The sequence below is a fragment of the Rasamsonia byssochlamydoides genome, assembly GCF_041956645.1.
Source record: "Rasamsonia byssochlamydoides strain NRRL 3658 unplaced genomic scaffold VTN77scaffold_5, whole genome shotgun sequence".
Lineage (NCBI taxonomy): Eukaryota > Fungi > Ascomycota > Eurotiomycetes > Eurotiales > Trichocomaceae > Rasamsonia > Rasamsonia byssochlamydoides.
Window position 1 is genome coordinate 94,614 of NW_027192388.1, and position 18,701 is coordinate 113,314.

The 18,701-nt window shown below is 49.6% G+C and overlaps 7 protein-coding genes across 7 annotated transcripts; 3 read left to right on the top strand and 4 right to left on the bottom strand.

Annotated features, from left to right (window-relative positions):
• Positions 1-3,432: 3,432 nt before the first annotated feature.
• On the bottom strand, positions 3,433-4,982 carry VTN77DRAFT_6408 (uncharacterized protein; the record flags this gene model as incomplete). Its single annotated transcript, XM_069422683.1, has 2 exons — positions 3,433-4,116; positions 4,170-4,982. 2 exons carry the CDS (start codon positions 4,980-4,982, stop codon positions 3,433-3,435), a joined length of 1,497 nt encoding a protein of 498 aa, XP_069281318.1.
• Positions 4,983-5,399: 417 nt separating this feature from the next.
• VTN77DRAFT_6409 (uncharacterized protein) lies at positions 5,400-5,960 on the top strand (the record flags this gene model as incomplete). The annotated part of the gene is made up of 1 exon (XM_069422684.1): positions 5,400-5,960. One exon carries the CDS (start codon positions 5,400-5,402, stop codon positions 5,958-5,960), a length of 561 nt encoding a protein of 186 aa, XP_069281319.1.
• Positions 5,961-7,224: 1,264 nt separating this feature from the next.
• VTN77DRAFT_6410 (uncharacterized protein) lies at positions 7,225-8,781 on the top strand (the record flags this gene model as incomplete). Its single annotated transcript, XM_069422686.1, has 2 exons — positions 7,225-8,592; positions 8,668-8,781. 2 exons carry the CDS (start codon positions 7,225-7,227, stop codon positions 8,779-8,781), a joined length of 1,482 nt encoding a protein of 493 aa, XP_069281320.1.
• A 2,359-nt stretch (positions 8,782-11,140) lies between these two features.
• On the bottom strand, positions 11,141-11,593 carry VTN77DRAFT_6411 (uncharacterized protein; the record flags this gene model as incomplete). Its single annotated transcript, XM_069422687.1, has 1 exon — positions 11,141-11,593. The coding sequence occupies one exon, from the start codon at positions 11,591-11,593 to the stop codon at positions 11,141-11,143; it is 453 nt and encodes a 150-aa protein (XP_069281321.1).
• Positions 11,594-12,296: 703 nt separating this feature from the next.
• On the bottom strand, positions 12,297-13,941 carry VTN77DRAFT_6412 (uncharacterized protein; the record flags this gene model as incomplete). Its single annotated transcript, XM_069422688.1, has 3 exons — positions 12,297-12,647; positions 12,699-13,125; positions 13,178-13,941. 3 exons carry the CDS (start codon positions 13,939-13,941, stop codon positions 12,297-12,299), a joined length of 1,542 nt encoding a protein of 513 aa, XP_069281322.1.
• Positions 13,942-14,831: 890 nt separating this feature from the next.
• Positions 14,832-15,533, top strand: VTN77DRAFT_6413 (uncharacterized protein; the record flags this gene model as incomplete). Its single annotated transcript, XM_069422689.1, has 2 exons — positions 14,832-14,876; positions 14,991-15,533. The coding sequence occupies 2 exons, from the start codon at positions 14,832-14,834 to the stop codon at positions 15,531-15,533; spliced, it is 588 nt and encodes a 195-aa protein (XP_069281323.1).
• Positions 15,534-15,798: 265 nt separating this feature from the next.
• On the bottom strand, positions 15,799-18,010 carry VTN77DRAFT_6414 (uncharacterized protein; the record flags this gene model as incomplete). Its single annotated transcript, XM_069422690.1, has 4 exons — positions 15,799-15,978; positions 16,036-17,524; positions 17,587-17,782; positions 17,860-18,010. 4 exons carry the CDS (start codon positions 18,008-18,010, stop codon positions 15,799-15,801), a joined length of 2,016 nt encoding a protein of 671 aa, XP_069281324.1.
• Positions 18,011-18,701: the final 691 nt, after the last annotated feature.

Sequence of the window (18,701 nt, forward strand, 5' to 3'; positions counted from 1 at the left end):
GACTCCGTCCGAGTGAGACAGACATACTATCGAGTCTTTATTCCAGACAGTATGTATGGAGTACAGCCCCAGAACAAGGGGAAACGATAAGCATATCCAGCTGGTAGCTATCGTACAGAGTGAAATGAAGTTCGCTTTTTCTATCCCTTCCAAGCAAGGAAGAAGTACAATCGTCCTAAACCTGACCAATGAGCGGCGCTGATTCGAATACTATTGCCAGAATTAACTCTAGGTACCTAGTACATAAGTACCTAGGTAGTAATCCGTATTATGTCCTCAGGACCTGGACGTCCTTTTCAAGACAGCGACATGACTCGACTGACTCGACCCAAAACGCGTCCCTCCCTGTGAAAAACCACCTTCAAAGTGACACAAAATGACGCCTGTGTGGACGCTCAAGAACAAGAGAGGAAGGAAGGCGTCCGTCCGTCTGGACAGACGGTATTCATTCTTCTGACCCATCCATCCACGCCTGTCGTCTTATAGCAATCAATGCTTGCTATCCGTTCTACGAGGTGAATAAGAATTACGAAGTTTAAGGAGAATTTAGTTAGGATATTAGTATCATTTACTTAGCTCAAATCTATATTCATATCTACCTTTATATCTACGTACCTATCTAGCTGGTCTACTAGTCTATTACCTAGGTACCTATAAATATAGGACTATATACTAACTACCTAACTCCTAGATCTACCTACCTATCCTTCTTCTACTTCTCTCTCTTTTTTTTTTCTTTTCTCCTCCTCTTCCCCCCCCTCCCCCCTTCTTAAGCCTACTCATATCTTATATAAAACAAGCCTTACATGGGACTCTTAGCCCCCAAACCTCCAGTACATCCTGTATAAGGAGTTTTTCTTTTATCATATTCTATTCACTATATTTCTTGTATTATATAGGTAGTATTTATTATCTACTTCCCAGGCGGGCTCCCTACTCATAATATTCCTTACTTTTATTCACTCCAATATATTTCTTGCATTATACAGATAGTATTTATTATCTCTCTACCTATATTCCTTCCTTGCTACCTAATAGAGTAATGAAAAATCTATTTCTCCTCTCCTCCACTGCCTAGACCATCCAGTCCAATCCTATCCCACCCATCCTTATAAATCCGCTAGTCACTCATGTCGATATGATATCGCCTGGGGCTTGCTTGAATTCAATCCAATTCTCCTATTCCATTCTCAAGGAGGAGGACTGCAGGGTCCGAGTTTCGGTCCAAGTGGAACGCAAGGGTTACTACCGGTCCCGGCGAGATAGCAATATCCAAGTTATATATCAGTATATATATAAATAGGCAAAAAATAGTCAATCCGGAACAGAGCACGGAAATAGATAGCTTAGCTCACCTTGGCCGTAGCAGTATTTGCCATGGCCGTCGGGGCCGCCGCTAATTGATTATACAGTAAGAGCAAGAGTCAGTCAGCGTTCGTTCGTTTTGTTTTGTTCTCAGATTTTGAGATTGAGAACTTGTCGATTGAAAGAAAGTGTTGAGTTGGATTCATACAAATTGTAACAATACTTCTGGGCCATTGAAGAGCTGGTCAAGAAGCTCAGCATAAGGACTAGCGCTGGAGTAAGAAGCTTCATGATGATAACAATAATTTTTCTTTCTTTTTTGAAAAGGCGTGAAAGTGATAATTTTTTTTAAAAGAACGGATTGTTCGAGGAAGACAGAGGATTTGCCTATGTACTCTCTCAGCCAGAGACTCCAGGACTCTAGGACAGCTTTCAAGACTTTATATGCTAAGAAGCCGTGAGTCTGCGACACAACTATCCTTTGAATTGCTCGAGCATGTCATATCGACCTGATTGGGAACTTTGTCCTTGTTACTGCCAACTTACTGGTCATACACACATTGGAAGTGACACCAATGACTGGAAATTCTCTGCCCTGGCTAGATAGAAATTCTTTGATATCGGGCTTGGACTTTCGAAAGAACAAAGAAAGAACGTTGTAATACTGTTTGCCTGGGTCAGACCAGACACAACCGCTAATTATGCTGTGTAAGTCTGCCATTGAATTTTCTCTCTTTTCTTTCTTTTCTTTTGGTACTACATACAGGACATCATAAGCATCATTTTTTATACCCTTCATATGTATGAACATAGCAACGGCGCAGTTGTGCATAGCAGCTAAAGTTAATATTGCAGCTAATACTGCAACAAATTGTTCCAACAACTTTGATTTCACCCAAACTAAGTGCAAGTAGATAAATTCGATATACAGTATATATAGTTGTCTGAGGATGGGACGGTATGCGAAAAGTACTGTACTGTAATATACTATAGTTAGTGTCGACGGAAACGATTAAATAGTAGGATTTTGACTAGAATACACTACTATAACTCCTAGTAGAGCATGAAAAGACAGCGATGATTAGAAAAGATGAAGAAAATGAGAATACGGGCTGGTTTTAACCCCCCAAACCAACGTGGTCTGTCAGCTTCCACCTCCTTCGTTTGTTTCGGGTACTTGCTCGCTTCTACGGGTGAGATCACTTCCGCCTAGGACTCCTAGGCGCTTACAGTTAGTACTACTGTTATTTATTCTGGAAGACTGGAGAGTACATAATGCGGCCAGGCCAGTAACTTTTTTTTAACCAAAAAAAAAAAGGAAAAGGAATTTCAGGGGTTATACAGTACTCCGAACCAAGCCATCCATCCCCCATATAAAAAATAGATAGCCACGATGCAGGCAGAGGGAAGATCAGCGCCTTTGGGAGAGAGGGTGCTGCATACTATACTATCCCAGCAAGTGTATGCGGAGTGATTATCTTGATTAATTGCTTTGAATCAGATTTAACTTACGAATTAGGTAGGTATGTACATACATATATCACTTGCTAATAGCGTAATACATATACAATTTCTTATACTGATAATGGAGGTAATGTACTGTAATCCCTTTGCCGATTCATATATATCTCTTGCTAATGAATAGGGGGCTAAGAAGATTCCATTTACTGGATGAATTTCGTGTATTATAATGTTGCCTTTTATAGCTACACGATAGCACATATAAACGGAAAACAATGCTTTAAAGTAATTATAGTATAGTGGAAGTAGATAGTAGATAGATATTAGCCTAATAATTACAAAATTATTTATTTAGGGCTAAAGGTTATATGCTTACTTACTTCTATTACTACCTATCTATGAGGGAAAATTGCAACTGAACCAAAAAAAAAAACCCCCCTTGCTTGACTTCGAATTCATTCCGATTATGTTGCTTATATATGTACATACATGTTGTATGTTGGCATGAGCAGATATAATATAATGACGCTCGCTCATAGAACTAATAAATTCCTGATTCAACCACAATGGTTACAACGAATGGAAGTTTCAGGTCCTGCCGGATGAAATTCCATAAAATCGCCATCTCAGGAAAGAGATCATCTGATGAACCCACAGGATTGTTGATTACAACGGAATCGCTGTCGACGCTCGTATGCTGTCGCCTCCCCCTCGAGCCAAGGCCTGGATGAATCTCACATTATGTCCAGAGAGCGTTGCCTTCGTCTCGAAGCCGGTTCGTGCCACCGTCGTCAGCAGACGCGCGTTAACCTCACCCTGCGACGGCCCGCCGTAGATGTCCCACGTGTCGTAGTCGGTCGCCCCGTTCCAGCTCATGTACACGTCGATGCTACCCGACGAGTTGTCGACAACCACTGCCGGGTCCCAGAATGGGGTGGCCTGCCAGTTGTACTTGAAGCCGCGGTACGAGGCGACGTCGTTGGGCGATCCGAACTGTCCTGACAGGATGACGTTTCCCGACGAGTCGTACTCGCGGACCAGCGCGATGGCGCCGTAGTCCATGAAGACATGGCCCGTCGTGCCGTCTAGTAACTGCGTGTCTCCCTGGCTGCTCGCGTAGATCGGATCGCTGTCGTCAGTCAGGGTCCGGAAGTTGGTCACGGACATGTTGACAAGGTCGACATGTAACACGAGACCGGTAGTTGGCGACTGCGGATGGGCCGGGTCGGCGTTGGCATTGTTGAATATCGACAGTTTTAGACCGTCTTCGTCCTCCTCGTGCGCCCGAATGTGATGTTGCCAGGAGAAATTACAGCCGGGTCCAAGATTAAAATCACCACCGGTATCACCCTGTCATTGTCAATTTCGTGGTCTTTGGATGAGAGAAGAAGGCTTAGACTCACGCTGAGTCGCCATTTAATGCTGCCATTCTGGTGCAGATAAAAGGCCGACCACAGATGGCGCAACGACACCAGATAGCCGTCCTCGACCGCATCAACAGAGTTAATGTGATATGCATCCCAGGGATCGCTCTGACTCTGGCCCGACGTGTCTATCGGTTGGTGGGACAGCGTGAGGGGAATCTGATCCTGGTAGTCCAATGCATTCCAGGAGAAAACGACTTCATTGGTGGCAATATCGATCTCGAAGAAATGGCTCGCGAGCATCCAGCCATCTGCCGGGCCTCCTACTGCAGTGAGATTGGCCTGGGTGATGTTGTAGGCTGTGACGAGCATGGTGTTGCGTTCCGTAATCTTACTCTCATGGAGGTCAATATAAGATGGTTCAGCGGTGCCACTCGGCGTCACAAAGTCGCCGGGCAGGGAGACGGTGTAGATTTCTTTATAAGTGTTATCCAGGATGTGAACCTTGCCGTATCCATACCCGATGGCGAGCATGTCTCCGGTCCAGAAGGTGAGCACCGGCTGTCCAAACAGTGTCTGGACATTGACGTTGGCGGTCACTTCATCCGGGCCCTGATACACCAGGTTGCCCGCCTGGTCGTAGATCAACGCGGCCGTGCCATTGGGCTGGTTGCCTCTTGGGCCAAGGAAGATGTAGCCGGGATCAGGAGTTGAGCCACCAGCGACGCTGATGTTCAAGTTTGGAGGTTGGAAGGGGGCAGTGGTGTAGGTCCAGTACGGCCAGTTGGCTGCAGCGAGAGTCTGATCGAGGAGAGCTGCGATGAAGCAAAATGAGCGACAAAGGCGAGCCATCTTTTCACGGACGAAGACGGGCGCAGAAGCAGCAACACTAATGAGAGGCGGAGACGAATTCTCCACAAACCAGCCAGTTTCAGTAATTCTTTCCTATTCCAACGAAAAGAGCGACGATATCAGACAGGAGGCGATGGTGCCAGACACGTGGGGGATGTTGTCATGGCGTCCTCAGCACATAAATACCGTCGATCCAGCGTTTATGTCCTGTGCTGATAACCATCGCTTGACGCTTATTATCTGTTGCAACTGTCTGCGAACTGAACAGGCCGCGTGGCTCCGCCGATGCAATTAGCTGGTGGTACGCTGTGTCCAGTCAGGAAATGCACCTGAACATCACAATGATCAGCATGCCGCTAGCAGACGAGCAATGATCTGTGGAGAGATCTCTGATCCGGCAGCCGGCCATCTGGGCCAATGAACGAGCAACTCGTCGTCCAGTTCAGAGCCATCTGCGAACAACCTTGGATAAAGGCCGACCTTCCAGCAAGCGATCGACGAGCAATTGGCCACCTTATCGAATTAGGATCGACTCGGCACGAGAACGATCCTGCACGCTCTTCTTGGCAGAATCCACTCCAGGCTTCAGTTGCCCTCGACGATCAAGATCGACGACGGCTGATTTGCGTCGCACGGCACGGGGCCACGAGAGCTTTTCCAGGTCATCGACTTCCCTTTCACAAACACGCCTTGATTTCTCTGCGAATACGGAGTACAGAGTACAGCATATGGCTACGTGTCGGAGGATATTTCGAGAGAACGAACAGTCTGTACTTGCAGAGACTCGAGAGAGTACGGAGTATTAGGTGCAATCTTACCTACGAGACACTCGCATCCCGTAAGGTGACATCGCGCGGGATGTTGTTTCATCATCATTCTTATCGACAAATTGCACGAGCAGAGCAAGGATCGGCAGAAATACCTGATCAGCATGGATGTAACCTACATTCAGCATTCACATGGATACGCCTGGTCTAAGATTGCAGACAATCTCAGGCGCAGCAGCTCATATTATCGTGTCATCTGTCATCTATGATCGATTTAATTAATATTATTTTGGTGTACTGTATGTAATGTCGGACCAAATCAATCGCCTCCTGCGTTTCACCATTAAATCGATCCAATTCATCATTCGAGCACCGAAACCCTCCGTTCGTTAGCTGGGGTTGCAGTGAAAAAAAGATAAAAGGGGAAAAAGGCAAAGTCAGTCATTCATAAAAATAGTAACCAGTACTGAGCTAAGTTCTATTCAGATTTCAGCCCATTTCTCCAGTCAAAAATTAGTGGGTTCGTGGAGAGCCAAGCTTGCTGTACGGAGTACAGAGTACTCCGTACTCTCTGTTGAAACTTGATCTACCTTGCAAGCATTCTAGGAGGAACGTCGGATAGGCAACAAGCTTTGAACCTAGCTAATTTTTCTCTTCGACCTTTTCTCGAGGGTGATAGCTATATACATCGACTTTTGGCCTCAGGCCATCAATAGTTCAGTCACATGGCCTGAGGCTTAATACTATTCTAGCCTGAGGCAGTTAGTCTGTTACCTAAGGCATTGATTCCACGTGACTGCCACTCTTCTTCCTTTCATCCTGTTCAATAGAGAATACGGGGTACATATCACAGAATAATGAATTAAATTGTGTCCAAGCTTTTTAGTTATTGCTTGGTTATAGCTTTGTTGGGTCAATCCGGGGTCATTTGCGGGGTTGTTGGCGCCATCGCTTAGCCGTATCAGGATGCCTTCTAACAACATTTCAACCTAAGACACAGACACGACCAGATCAATGACTGACAACAGCGTGCAATCTTATCAATCTCTCGATATGCCTGCTTATCAGTCAGCCCGTTCCTGTTCTTCATTTTTGCCCAGAGAGGTTCCACCCGCAAGACTGCACGTGGAATGAAAGCAAGAACACCCCTAGACAAGCACGCAATCCCGGCTATCATTTGATCATCGTCGCCAGCCAACCACCACCCCCTATTCCTGCCTTAGGGCCTGGTTGACACGTACCTAGGCAAATGGACTGACTCGAAGCTCCTGTTTAAGCAACCAGACAAGCTCTCTGAATGGACGAGCGCAGCTATGTCGGCCGTGTGGAACGGGCACTTGCAAGGATCTTGAAAGGAAAATTTCTCGCAGATGACGCAGCTAGACATTATATTAGGCTGTCGCCATGTCCCGGAGCTGGGAATCTTCCTCTCTGGAGGAGTCAGAACAGAAGAATAGAACTTACAGCGAGCCAACATGGGACGCACGCTCGGCCTGCTCCGGGCCATCTACATCGTCAGCGTCAGCTGCATGGGCTCGTTTGCCTTTGCTTTTGACACCGGTGTTATTAGCGGCGTCCTCACGCTGGCATCGTTCGAGAAGGACTTCCGATACACGGCCGCCCAGAAAACCAACGTCAATTCCAATGCAGTGTCCATCCTCCAGGGTGGTGCGTTCTTCGGATGTTTCCTGATCTGGCCGGTTACAGCCTGGTTGGGACGACGCGGAGGTCTCATCGTCAGCGCGTTGGTCTTCAGCATCGGTACAATCCTGCAGATCATCAACAGCCACACGCTCGGGACGTTCTACGCCGGTCGAGTCATCGCCGGCGTCGGAATTGGCGCCGCCACGGTGTTGATTCCCGTCTATGCCGCTGAGATGTCGCCCAAGGAGATTCGAGGCAAGCTGGGCGCGTGCTTCCAGCTCTTCTTCGCCACGGGAGTTATGGTCGCCTACTGGGTGACGTACGCGGTGTCGGTCGACCAGCCGAAGATCACGAGACAATGGCAGATCGCCCTGGGCCTGCAGCTGCTGCCCTCGAGTCTGCTGCTGTTTGGCATGTGCACCGTCAAAGAGAGCGCGCGTTGGCTGGCGAAGAAGGGCAAGACGGAGAAGGCGCGCGAGTCCCTCAGATGGGTCCGCGGTGGTGAGGAGACGGAAGAGCTGCAGAAGGAATTCGACGAGATCCTGGCGGGCATCGAAGAGGAGGCCCGCATGAAGGAAAACTTCACGCTGAAGGAGCTCCTGTTGCCCGCCAATCGGTACCGCATCTTCATCGCCATCACGATCCAGCTGTGCGCGCAGTTGACGGGGAACACGTCGCTGGCGTACTACGCGGCGCAGATCTTCTCCGCCGTCGGAGCAGGCAACTCCAACATGCTGGTGACGGGATTCTTCGGGGTGGTGAAAGTGGTGGGCGTGCTGACGTTCCAGCTGTTCGTGCTCGACCGGATCGGCGGGCGGCGGGTGCCCTTCATGGCAGGCGCCTTTGCCATGGGCTCGTTCATGCTGATCATCGCGTGCATCGTGGCGGCGCACCCGCCGAGCGCGACGGCGGCGTCGGCGTCCAAAGCCGGCATCGCCGCGATCATCATGACCTACGCGGAGGCGTTCAGCTACAACATGTCCTGGGGGCCGCTGCCGTGGCTATACATGGGGGAGATGTTCTCGAACCGGACGCGAGATGTTGGAGTGGCCATCGGCGCGGCGTCGCAGTGGCTGTTCAACTTTGTCATGTCGCAGATGACGCCTCATGCGATTGCCAACATCGGATGGAGGACGTTTCTGATGTTTGCCATCTTCAACTACGCCATAATCGTGTATTCTTACTTCTTCTTGCGGGAGGTATGCCTTACTACGCTGACTCTTTTTCTCCTTATCATCCTCGAGAAAGTCATAACTAACTTGGCTATCTTCTAGACGTCCGGCCGCTCCCTCGAAGAAATGGAGAATATTTTCGGCGGCAAAACGGCCCCTATCAAGGGTGCTGAAGCGGGCGTCATTGTGCGGGAGGTATCAAGCGAGGTGAAGTAGAAAAGCCGCAGGCAAGAGGGGGAACAAGCATGCATATTTCTGAATCTTTTCTTTTCTCTGAATAATGGAAAGGAGAGACGAGTCATGAATCGTACGTATATAGTATAGTATAGAACATGGAACCTGCTGCAATATATACGCTCTTGCTATTGCTCTTGCTATTGCTATTGCCATACTGTCCCATCCAATTTCCAATTCCTTTCTCTCTTTTCTTTCATTTTCCTTCTGCTTCTCTTTCTTTTCCACCTCTCAAACCTAGCTTCCTAGGTATAGTACAGTACAGTTCCTGAGCGCTAACGTAGGGTTTACTCATAACTCAAAAAGAGACACTACCATACCATAAAATGCCAAAAAAGTAAAGAAAAAAAAAAGAAAAGGGTCTCTTCACTTAAGGAGAGCTGTTCTACGGTGGTCCAGATCAATTATCTCATCATTTTTTAACTTTGGGAACTTAAAAAAAAGGAACGAACCTGAAACCCTTCCAAGGTTGTTATTGTTATTAATATTTCTCCGAGCAATGATATGTTTCTCCGAGAAACCAATCATTATTTATAGTAATAAAGTAAAGTATTAGTGAAGCTTGACCTACCAAACCTACCTGATCTATGCATATATGTATGGTTAATGCTATTGGTTGTTTGGAGCTTACCTTAGGTGGGTAAATCAATCCCCCCACGTCACGTTCCCCACGTCTGCCCGGACCCATTCATTAGTTATTACCTACCTAGCTACCTAGGTGGGATATCAGAACCAGGTTAGTACTCAGTTAGATAGGTAGATCATAGATGATCTTTGTTACTTGACTTGGATCTGGTATCTCTGCCTTTTTTTTTATATACGGTAACTGTGTGTGTGTGATTCAATAGGTAACATTAATAGATTAGTAATTTGCTACCTAGTCCCCAGAGGTAAATAGATGGATTCCATTGCATTGCATTGGACCTAGCGACCTACACCTAGGTATCTTATCTAAGTACAGTACGTATGTACTGTACTGTATGTTGTACATGCATGCCTACCTGTACGGTATAGCTACTTAGGACAATAAGATAAATTGAGTAATTAAGTCCTCCCTTCATTCCTTCCTGACTTGCCGATTGATTAATTGACTGACTGACTGACGTACTCCACTGCATTATGCAGTTGATAGACTGACCACTGCCTACCTGCCTGCCTAATAGAGGCCAGTCATCCGCAGCATTGAAATCCCAACTAACTCTATATGCATACCTACCTAGTTGCGTACACAATCCACCTATATGCCTCATACGTATGAGGTATGAGTAAAAGGTCAAGTCCAGTCCAGTCGAGTAAAGTCTAGTCAAGACAAGTCTCGGAGAATCGGAGAATTGTGCATATTGCATTTGGATATACCTAGGTAGGTATTGTGCTTCCTGGTTAGGTAGAAAGGACAGCCAACACAGCATCAGAGGCCCTGTGACTATGACCATGACCATGACCATGTCCACGACCACGACCACAACCCAGTCTGGACCTGGGCCCAGCCCGGCCCGGCTCTCGTGCCCCGTGGAGATTTTGACTAGTCAATCCATGGTTTGCTCTGCAGACTAACTTGCTTACTTGAATTTTGTATCTATCTGTCTGTCTGTCTGTATGCATGCATGTACACACATTACACCAGTACGTGAATGGCCAGGCCAGGTCAGTCCAGTCCAGTCAATCCAGTTCGTTAATTCCAGTCCAGCCAAGTCAAGTCAAATCAAATCAAGTCAGTCAAGTCCACCACACTGATGATCCAGACTCACTCACTCACTCACTGACTCACTGAGTGCATGCACTACAGGTCCTGCAGCAGAACGAACAAATGCCAATTCCTGACGAAGGAGTTAAATTAATGGACGAATGGAATCGAATCAAATCAAACCTATCAATTGACTTCGTTCCGTAAATCCCATGAATCCTATAGTATTCATAGCATAGGATAGCATAGCATAGATCGATTCGATTCGCTACGCTAGTTAATAGGTAGTCAGGTTCGTGTTCGTGTATTTATATCCCCTCTTCCCTCCCTCTTTTCTCCTGCTTATACTGCAAATATACAAACACACGCACATACACATACACACATACGAGTGCACTTGTACAGTACAGTACTATTCGACATAACGAACAAATACGAACCCAGACAACCAGCAGACAGCCAGCCAGAAATGACAGCAGAACCCATCCCCAAAACCCAAAAAGTCGCCCTCGTCCGTCAACTAGGCGGACCAGTCGAGTTCCAACATGACTACCCCGTCCCGACCCCCGGACCCAACGAAGTTTTGGCCAAGGTGCTCTATACGGGAGTTTGTCAGAGTGGTGAGCACAAAACCCATCATGAAAAAAAAAGACTTGTTCATTCCTGATGACGGCTCTGGTTATGATGGCTGCGACAGACCTCCACACCAAAAACGGCACCGCCGCCGGCGCAGACGGCAATCCCATAACGAAGATCAAACTCCCTCACGTGGGCGGACACGAAGGCGTCGGGCGGATCGTCGCGCTGGGACCGGGGTGTAACAGCGAGGATTTCCGCATCGGCAGCCTGGTAGGAATCCGCTTCTCGAGCCGGGTCTGTCGTCGGTGCGAGTTTTGCTTCGCTGGCGTCGAGCAGTACTGCGTTAGAAGTACGAACCATCTCCATCATGAGGATGGCAGTTTCCAGGAGTATATCGCTCTGGATGCGGATTATCTGACTATCCTGCCGGATGATGTTGATCCAAGGGTGATTGGGCCGGTGTTGTGTGCGGGGGTGACAGCTTATAAGGTAGATATCCCAGAGGCAGTTCGGATTTGTTTTTTTTTTCATGATTCGGATGTTCAAGCTGACGACTGCTTTCTAGGCCGTTTTGAATGCCAATATCAAAGTCGGGCAATGGCTCGTCGTGGTGGGTGCTGGAGGTGGATTAGGGCATCTAGCTGGTGAGGCAGCTTTTACCTGAAACCATGAACTGGTGACTATATATATTTGCTGACAAGTATACAGTGCAATACGCCCGCGCACACGGCGCATCAGTCATTGGCGTTGACAAAGGCGCAGACAAACGAGCCTTCGTCCTGTCCCTAGGGGCCACTGAATTCATCGACTTCACTGAAACCGACGTCATTCAAGAAGTCCACAGAATCACCAACGGAGGCGCCCACGCGGTCGTAGTCACGGCCGGCAACGGCAAGGCCTTCGCGCATGCAGCAGAGATGCTACGGGTCGGTGGCACGCTCAGCTGCGTGGGCATCCCGCCTGGACGGCCGATCATCGAGACGCCTATCTCCACGATTGTGATCAGGGGACTCAAGATCACCGGCAACCTGGTCGGTTCGCTCAAGGAGTGTCTGGAAGCCGTCGAGCTGACCCGACGGGGCATTGTCAAGCCCAACGTCATCGTGCGGCCATTCAGGGAACTGCCGCAAGCGTACGAAGAACTCGAAAGGGGGGATATTTCTGGACGGATCGTCTTGCAGGTGGCCAACGAGGGATAGAATGGTGTCGACGAGGAATAGATGCTAAAATCGTGTCAATAGTTGTGATTTCTATTCACTCTAAATCGTCCTTCCCATGACGATTCCTGGGGTCCGTCCTGTGATGAATTGTCATATGTATTCTTAGTTGATAGTATATCCAATTCTGTCGATTCTCCCAAACGAAGACTCCAGAAACGACAGGGCGCACTCGATAGAGCCTCTGCCGTCTTCCCCCGTAATATCGAGTCGAGCATGTGATCCTGGCTCAAGAACGGGCGCAGTTTCTGATAGAGACCATGGAGGAATTCATGCGGTCCAAAGCTGAGAGCGGATCTCTCCGACAGGGCAGCATTGCACAGCAGCGTGTCCGCCAGAGTATTGGCGACCTCGAAGCACTTCAGAAGCTGTCACATCTTTAGCCTTGTATACATACGTACAGGTCTAATGTAACGCACCTGATCCCGCCCCAGAGGCAGCAGATCCTCCGATGAAAACCCCCGCAGAGCACTCAGCAGGTCCCGGCTGACTTGGACAGGAAAGCTGAACGTCATCACGGCTGAGGAAGACCGCGACGAGAGCATCCCCAGCGACAGCGCTCGCTGCCAGATGATCGTCCTCATCCATTCTCTGGTGATGCAGTAATCTGCTAACCGGGCCACGGCAGCATTCTCAGCGCACATCGACAGCCTGTGCAGCGCGGTCTCCGACGCGATGAGCAATTCTGTTGACACCATCATATCCGAGCATTGGTCGAATGTGGCGAACAGTCTGGCTAGCTCGAGAAGACCGTGAACATGCACGTTGCTGGTGGAGCTGTCGACGGCTGGGATACAGAAACTCTGCGCATAAGATGGGGTCAAGCCTAGATGCATGGCGTATCCTCTATAACCCCATAAGCATCACGAAACTATATTCGAGCCGCTTCAATACACACCTCTCAGACACCCACAGCAAGGAGAACAAGATCTCGCCATTATCCACGACCTCCCCCGCCAGCTCCAGCGACGCGCCATTATCACGGTCCAGCCCAAGCAATTTCGCAGACGATATTGCCTCCTGGATGAACATCATCGCAGAATTCCTCTTGTTTACTTTGGCATGGTACACATGCAGGAAGAAAGAAACCAGGACGCTCCGCACGTCGAGATGTTCCCTGTAGGAGTGCTGCTCCCTGATGCGAATGCACTCTCTCGCCAGATAGCCGCTGTCAATCAGGAGGTTGTCTTCTTCTGCGGCTATCGCAGGGAGGTTCAATTGCGCCATGGTAGCTGCGCACAGCGCGGCTGCCAGACAGTAGGTGTTGGCATCGAAGGGGGCGTTCAGCTGGTCGAGCAGCACGTCGGACTTGACGACGGGCCAGACACTGTAGGAGTGGTTGTGGTATTCATCGATGATCCGCGCCAGCTTGCGTGATGATATCACCGTCTCCCTGGGATGGTCTTGTGCCCATGTCGAGTTCACTACCTTGGGTGGTGGTTTGAGGGCTGCAGAGGCTGTCTCCTGAGTTTGAGTCACATCAGAGCTATTTCTGGCAGCGGCAGCCCGTCGAAACTTGGGGCCTCTTTTCTGCACAGGCTTGATATAGGTGCATTGCACTTGTCTCGTGGCAGTCTGGCAGGTCTGGCAGGGCAGAGACCCGTCACAACGGACTTTACGGACGATGCAGGAATCGCAGGCTCTCTTCACGAGTCTCGGCATAGGCCGTAATCATATCAAATCGTATTGAGTCTGTTGAATGAAAACCAGGTAGTAACAGAACTGACATGAGTGATGGTTCTTTGAAGCAGTCAAGCAAAAGGTACTCTGAGTGAATGAGTTGTCAAGCGGGGTTCGTTCGTTCGTCCAGAGGTCATTCTCCGCAACTAAGTCAGCATACGTCGCATGTACCTGTCAACTCAACCACTCTTCCTTTTGGTCCTCTGCAAATCATTGAAATTTATCCGGTTAGGGGCTGTCTCCAGCGCCATGCCAAACTTCTTTACCATTGACGTCTCGTCTTCATTGGGACATTCTTCGACGTCGTTCCTATGAACACAATCCATCTCCAGCTTCAGCTCTACTGTAGTATATCCTCTTTCCTAAGTTCTGTGCATGACTCAATATTCTGCCGAGCTATGTAGTATAGTAATAGCAATGCTAATCTCATTGTACCCGCCATTGCAGCACCGGCTAGTTAGTTAGTCGTACTGATAAGATGTCGATTACCGAGCTCATTTCTCGTTTAAGGGTGCGATATGCCAGTGTAGTAAAACACGTTCCATAATACACATATTGATCTGTAAGCGACAGTGATACCTGACCTACAGATAGCGTTAAAATAGACAATGAATGAGAATGGAGTTCTTCTGCGAGCTCAATCTGGTTAAAGGTTCTGGCGCAATAATTAATCTGGTGGGGTCAATAAATAAAAGGAAGTTCTGGATGGAATAATTATGCCCCGCATCAACCGAAACTATCGTGACAAGCAGCAAGGTACCTAGGTACTGTACATACACAATCTCAAGTTGCTACTCTACTCAGTCAATAAATCAATCATTCAATTTACCTCTTGCAACAAGATATATATCTATTTATAAAGCGAGAGAGATATGGCTGCCTCAAATCCGCAACCCCTCGAGGCGCCTCTGACGGACGTAAGTACCTCAATACCCATAGACCATATCACAAGAACAATGCCAGGGTGCAATATGCATACACGCAATATGCACACCCATTCAATTCGATTGCTAACGACATGACAACACCAGCCCTCCCAACTCGCAGCCTACGAGCTCTCCCCCGCCGCAGTCTTCCCCTCCTTCACGACCGCCACTGCCTGGTCCCTCGGCCTCGCCCTCCGCACCCGCATCCTCTCACTGCCGGACTCGCAACGCAAACCAGCTCTGATCTCCATCGCCCTGACGACCGGCAGCGGGTTACAACCTCACGTCGTGTTCCAATGCGCCACGGAGTCCGGCACCGTGCCCGATAACGAGGTGTGGGTGCGGCGGAAGCGCAATGCTGTGCTGCGCTGGGGATCGTCGACGTGGCTTTTGCGGCGGAAGATGTTGAGCACGACGGAGGACGCAAGTCAGGTGGAGGCGGCGTTTGTGAAGAAGTATGCGTTGCCTAGTTCCAATGGTGGTAGTGTTGCGGATGATTATGCGATTCATGGCGGTGGATTCCCGATCCGCGTGCGAGGCGTTGACGGGTTGGTTGGAGTTATTGTTGTGAGTGGCTTGAAACAGGAGGATGATCACCAGGTCATTGTCGAGGTGGTCAAGGAGTTTATTGAGCAGGGTGGAAAATGAGGCGTTGACGATGTTTACGCATGGTATTACTCCGGTCGTACATTGAAGAGCGTGCGTTTACGTCAAGATCTAAGTAATGACCCGTATATAATTCCCAAATTATCTCAAGATTCAATTCCTCCAAGAATCTTGATCCTATCTGATAAGGTATCACTGTCTGATTGCCATCACAACCATCCTTTTAACAGTACAAGGAATAAAACATGACAGAACATAATTTATAAGCAGACACAGAACTCCAGAATGCTCCCTTTCTAAATCCCGTCTACAGCTCGTCGTGGCCGCTAGGCTCCTCGTCATCGACCGGTGCAGAACCGTAGAGCTTGCTGGTGATCGGGTAGGCAACGCTCGACAGCTTCTCACGCTGCTCCTCAAAGTCCTCCGTCGAGGCGGTGGCAGCGTTCTCCTCCAGCCAGTCGGTAGCCTCCTTGACAGCTTCCAGAATCTACATAAAAGAGTTAGCCATGAACAAATCATTTCGATACACAGGATAAAAACTTACAGTCTCCTTGTCATCGTCATCCAACTTTCCACCCAGGCCGTTCTCATCGTTGACCTGATTCTTCAGGCTGAAGGCGTAGTTCTCCAGCGCATTACGGGCCTCGATCTTAGCCCGAGCAGCCCGGTCTTCCTCGGCGAACTGCTCAGCCTCCGCAACCATGCGGTCGATCTCCTCCTGAGACAGGCGGCCCTTATCGTTGGTGATGGTGATAGATTCCGCCTTTCCAGTACCCTTGTCAGCAGCGCTGACCTTCAGGATACCGTTGGCATCCAGGTCGAACGAAACCTCAATCTGAGGCACCCCACGAGGAGCCGGCGGGATACCCGTGAGCTCGAATTTGCCCAACAGGTTGTTGTCCTTGGTCATGGAACGCTCTCCCTCATAAACTTGGATCAAGACCGTAGGCTGGTTGTCGGCCGCGGTCGAGAAGATCTGAGACTTGCGGGTAGGGATGACCGTGTTACGAGGGATGAGCTTGGTCATGACACCACCAGTGGTCTCAATACCCAGGGTGAGAGGGTTCACATCCATGAGGACGACATCGCCCGTTCCCTCCTCTCCGGAGAGGACACCACCCTGAACGGCAGCACCAAAGGCAACGGCCTCATCAGGGTTGATACCCTTGCTGGCCTTCTTGCCGTTGAAGAACTCCTCCAGGAGAGCCTGAACCTTAGGAATACGGGTAGAACCACCAACCAGGACAATGTCGCTGATGTCGCTCTTCTTGACCTTGGCATCCTTGAGAACCTGCTCCACAGGCTTGAGGGTCCGCTTGAACAGATCCATGTTCAGCTCCTCGAACTTGGCGCGGGTCAGAGTCTCAGAGAAGTCCTTGCCCTCGTGGAAAGCCTCGATCTCGATGCGAGTGGACATCTGAGAAGAAAGCGTCCGCTTAGCCTTCTCAACCTCGCGCTTCAGTTTACCCATGGTCTTCAGGTCCTTGGTGATGTCGACGTTGTGCTTCTTGTTGTAGAGCTTGACGAAGTAGTCCATCACACGGTGGTCAAAGTCCTCACCACCCAGGTGGGTGTCACCAGCCGTAGCCAAGACCTCGAAGACGCCGTTGTCGATCGACAGGAGGGAGACATCGAAAGTACCACCACCCAAGTCGTAGACGATAATCTGGCGCTCATCGCCAGTCTTGTCCAAACCGTAGGCGATAGCGGCCGCAGTGGGCTCGTTCACAACACGGAGAACGTTCAGGCCAGCGATGGTACCAGCGTCCTTGGTGGCCTGTCTCTGGGCGTCGTTGAAGTAGGCGGGAACCGTGACGACGGCGTGGCTGACGGTCTTTCCGAGATAGCCCTCCGCGATCTCCTTCATCTTGCCCAGGACCATGGCCGAGATTTCCTCGGGAGTGAAGGTCTTGGGCTGGCCCTTGACATCGACCGTGACGACCGGCTTGCCATCCTTGTTGGAAACCTTGAAGGGGAAGTTCTTGATATCTCTCTGAACGTCCTTGTCATCGAATTTCCGGCCGATCAGACGCCTGTTACATGCAAGGTCAGTCACTGCAAGCCAGTTTGAAATTCCAAATTCGAAGCTGCTCACTTGATATCGAAGATCGTCCTTGAAGGGTTCGAAGAGTACTGGTTCTTCGCGGCGTCACCGATCAGACGCTCCTCATCCGTGAAAGCCACGTATGAGGGTGTGATACGGTTACCCTGGTCGTTAACCAAGATCTCGACCTTGCCATTCTGCATCACACCGACACAGGAGTAGGTCGTTCCCAAATCGATACCAATTACTAGAGACAGTCAGGTCAGCCGCTGCCACAGAAATATTGATTAGAGCTTCAGCAGGGAGGGGAGAGAGAGAGCATACCAGTTCCATAGTTCTCTTGGACACTCTGGTCCTCAGAAGCATGGGCGGTTCCCAAAAACGCCAGAGGCGCAATGAAGACCAGGAGGAGGTAAAGGATGGTCGTCCAGGCAAAGGGCTTGGACGCCCCGCCCAGCCGCGATGATCGCGACATAATGTGTGGAAGAGGCAGAGAGGGCAACTGTCCTTGACCAGATCAGAGTACAGCTGGAATTCAACAGAACAAATCTCCCAGTTCAGCTCCTAAGCTCCCGTTACGATACCGCTGCGACCTTGCTTCCTCCAGCGAGGAGAAGCACAGGGGTATTGTAAATAAAAGGAGTCCAATCCCTCAAGAAGAAAATAAAAGGGAGCAGAGAGAAGGAGAAGAAGAGAGTTGGGAGGGAAAGGAAGGGAGTGTTGCAGGGGAGAAAAAGAAGGCCAGAGAAGCTGCGGCCGCGTTCTTGTATGGAGCATGCGGCGACGAGAGGGCTGTCCGGCCATGCTGGCCTTTTCGCGGGTAAGGCCAGGAAGGCATTTAAGGTTACTTCTCGCACTCCCATTGGGCCGTGCCTTGCCCAGGACGCGCTGCTGACTCAGACCCGCCGGCCAATCGGACGAGGCACATTCCGGATCCACCTGGAGAAAGAGCCACTGTCGAAATCGCTAGAAAGAGGCAACCGCATCGATGTACGAACTGGATGGGGGCAATTTTTGCTGCTGAGGTGTCCTTTTGGGACTGGCCTGCAAGATCAGAACAGCTGTTCATTCCAACAATCTCAAGCTCCCCTTTGCCGCAAGTGGCAATGCTGGTTGAGTTTGGGTCGGTTGTTTTAGATTGCCATCCTTTGTTGACGGGATATGTA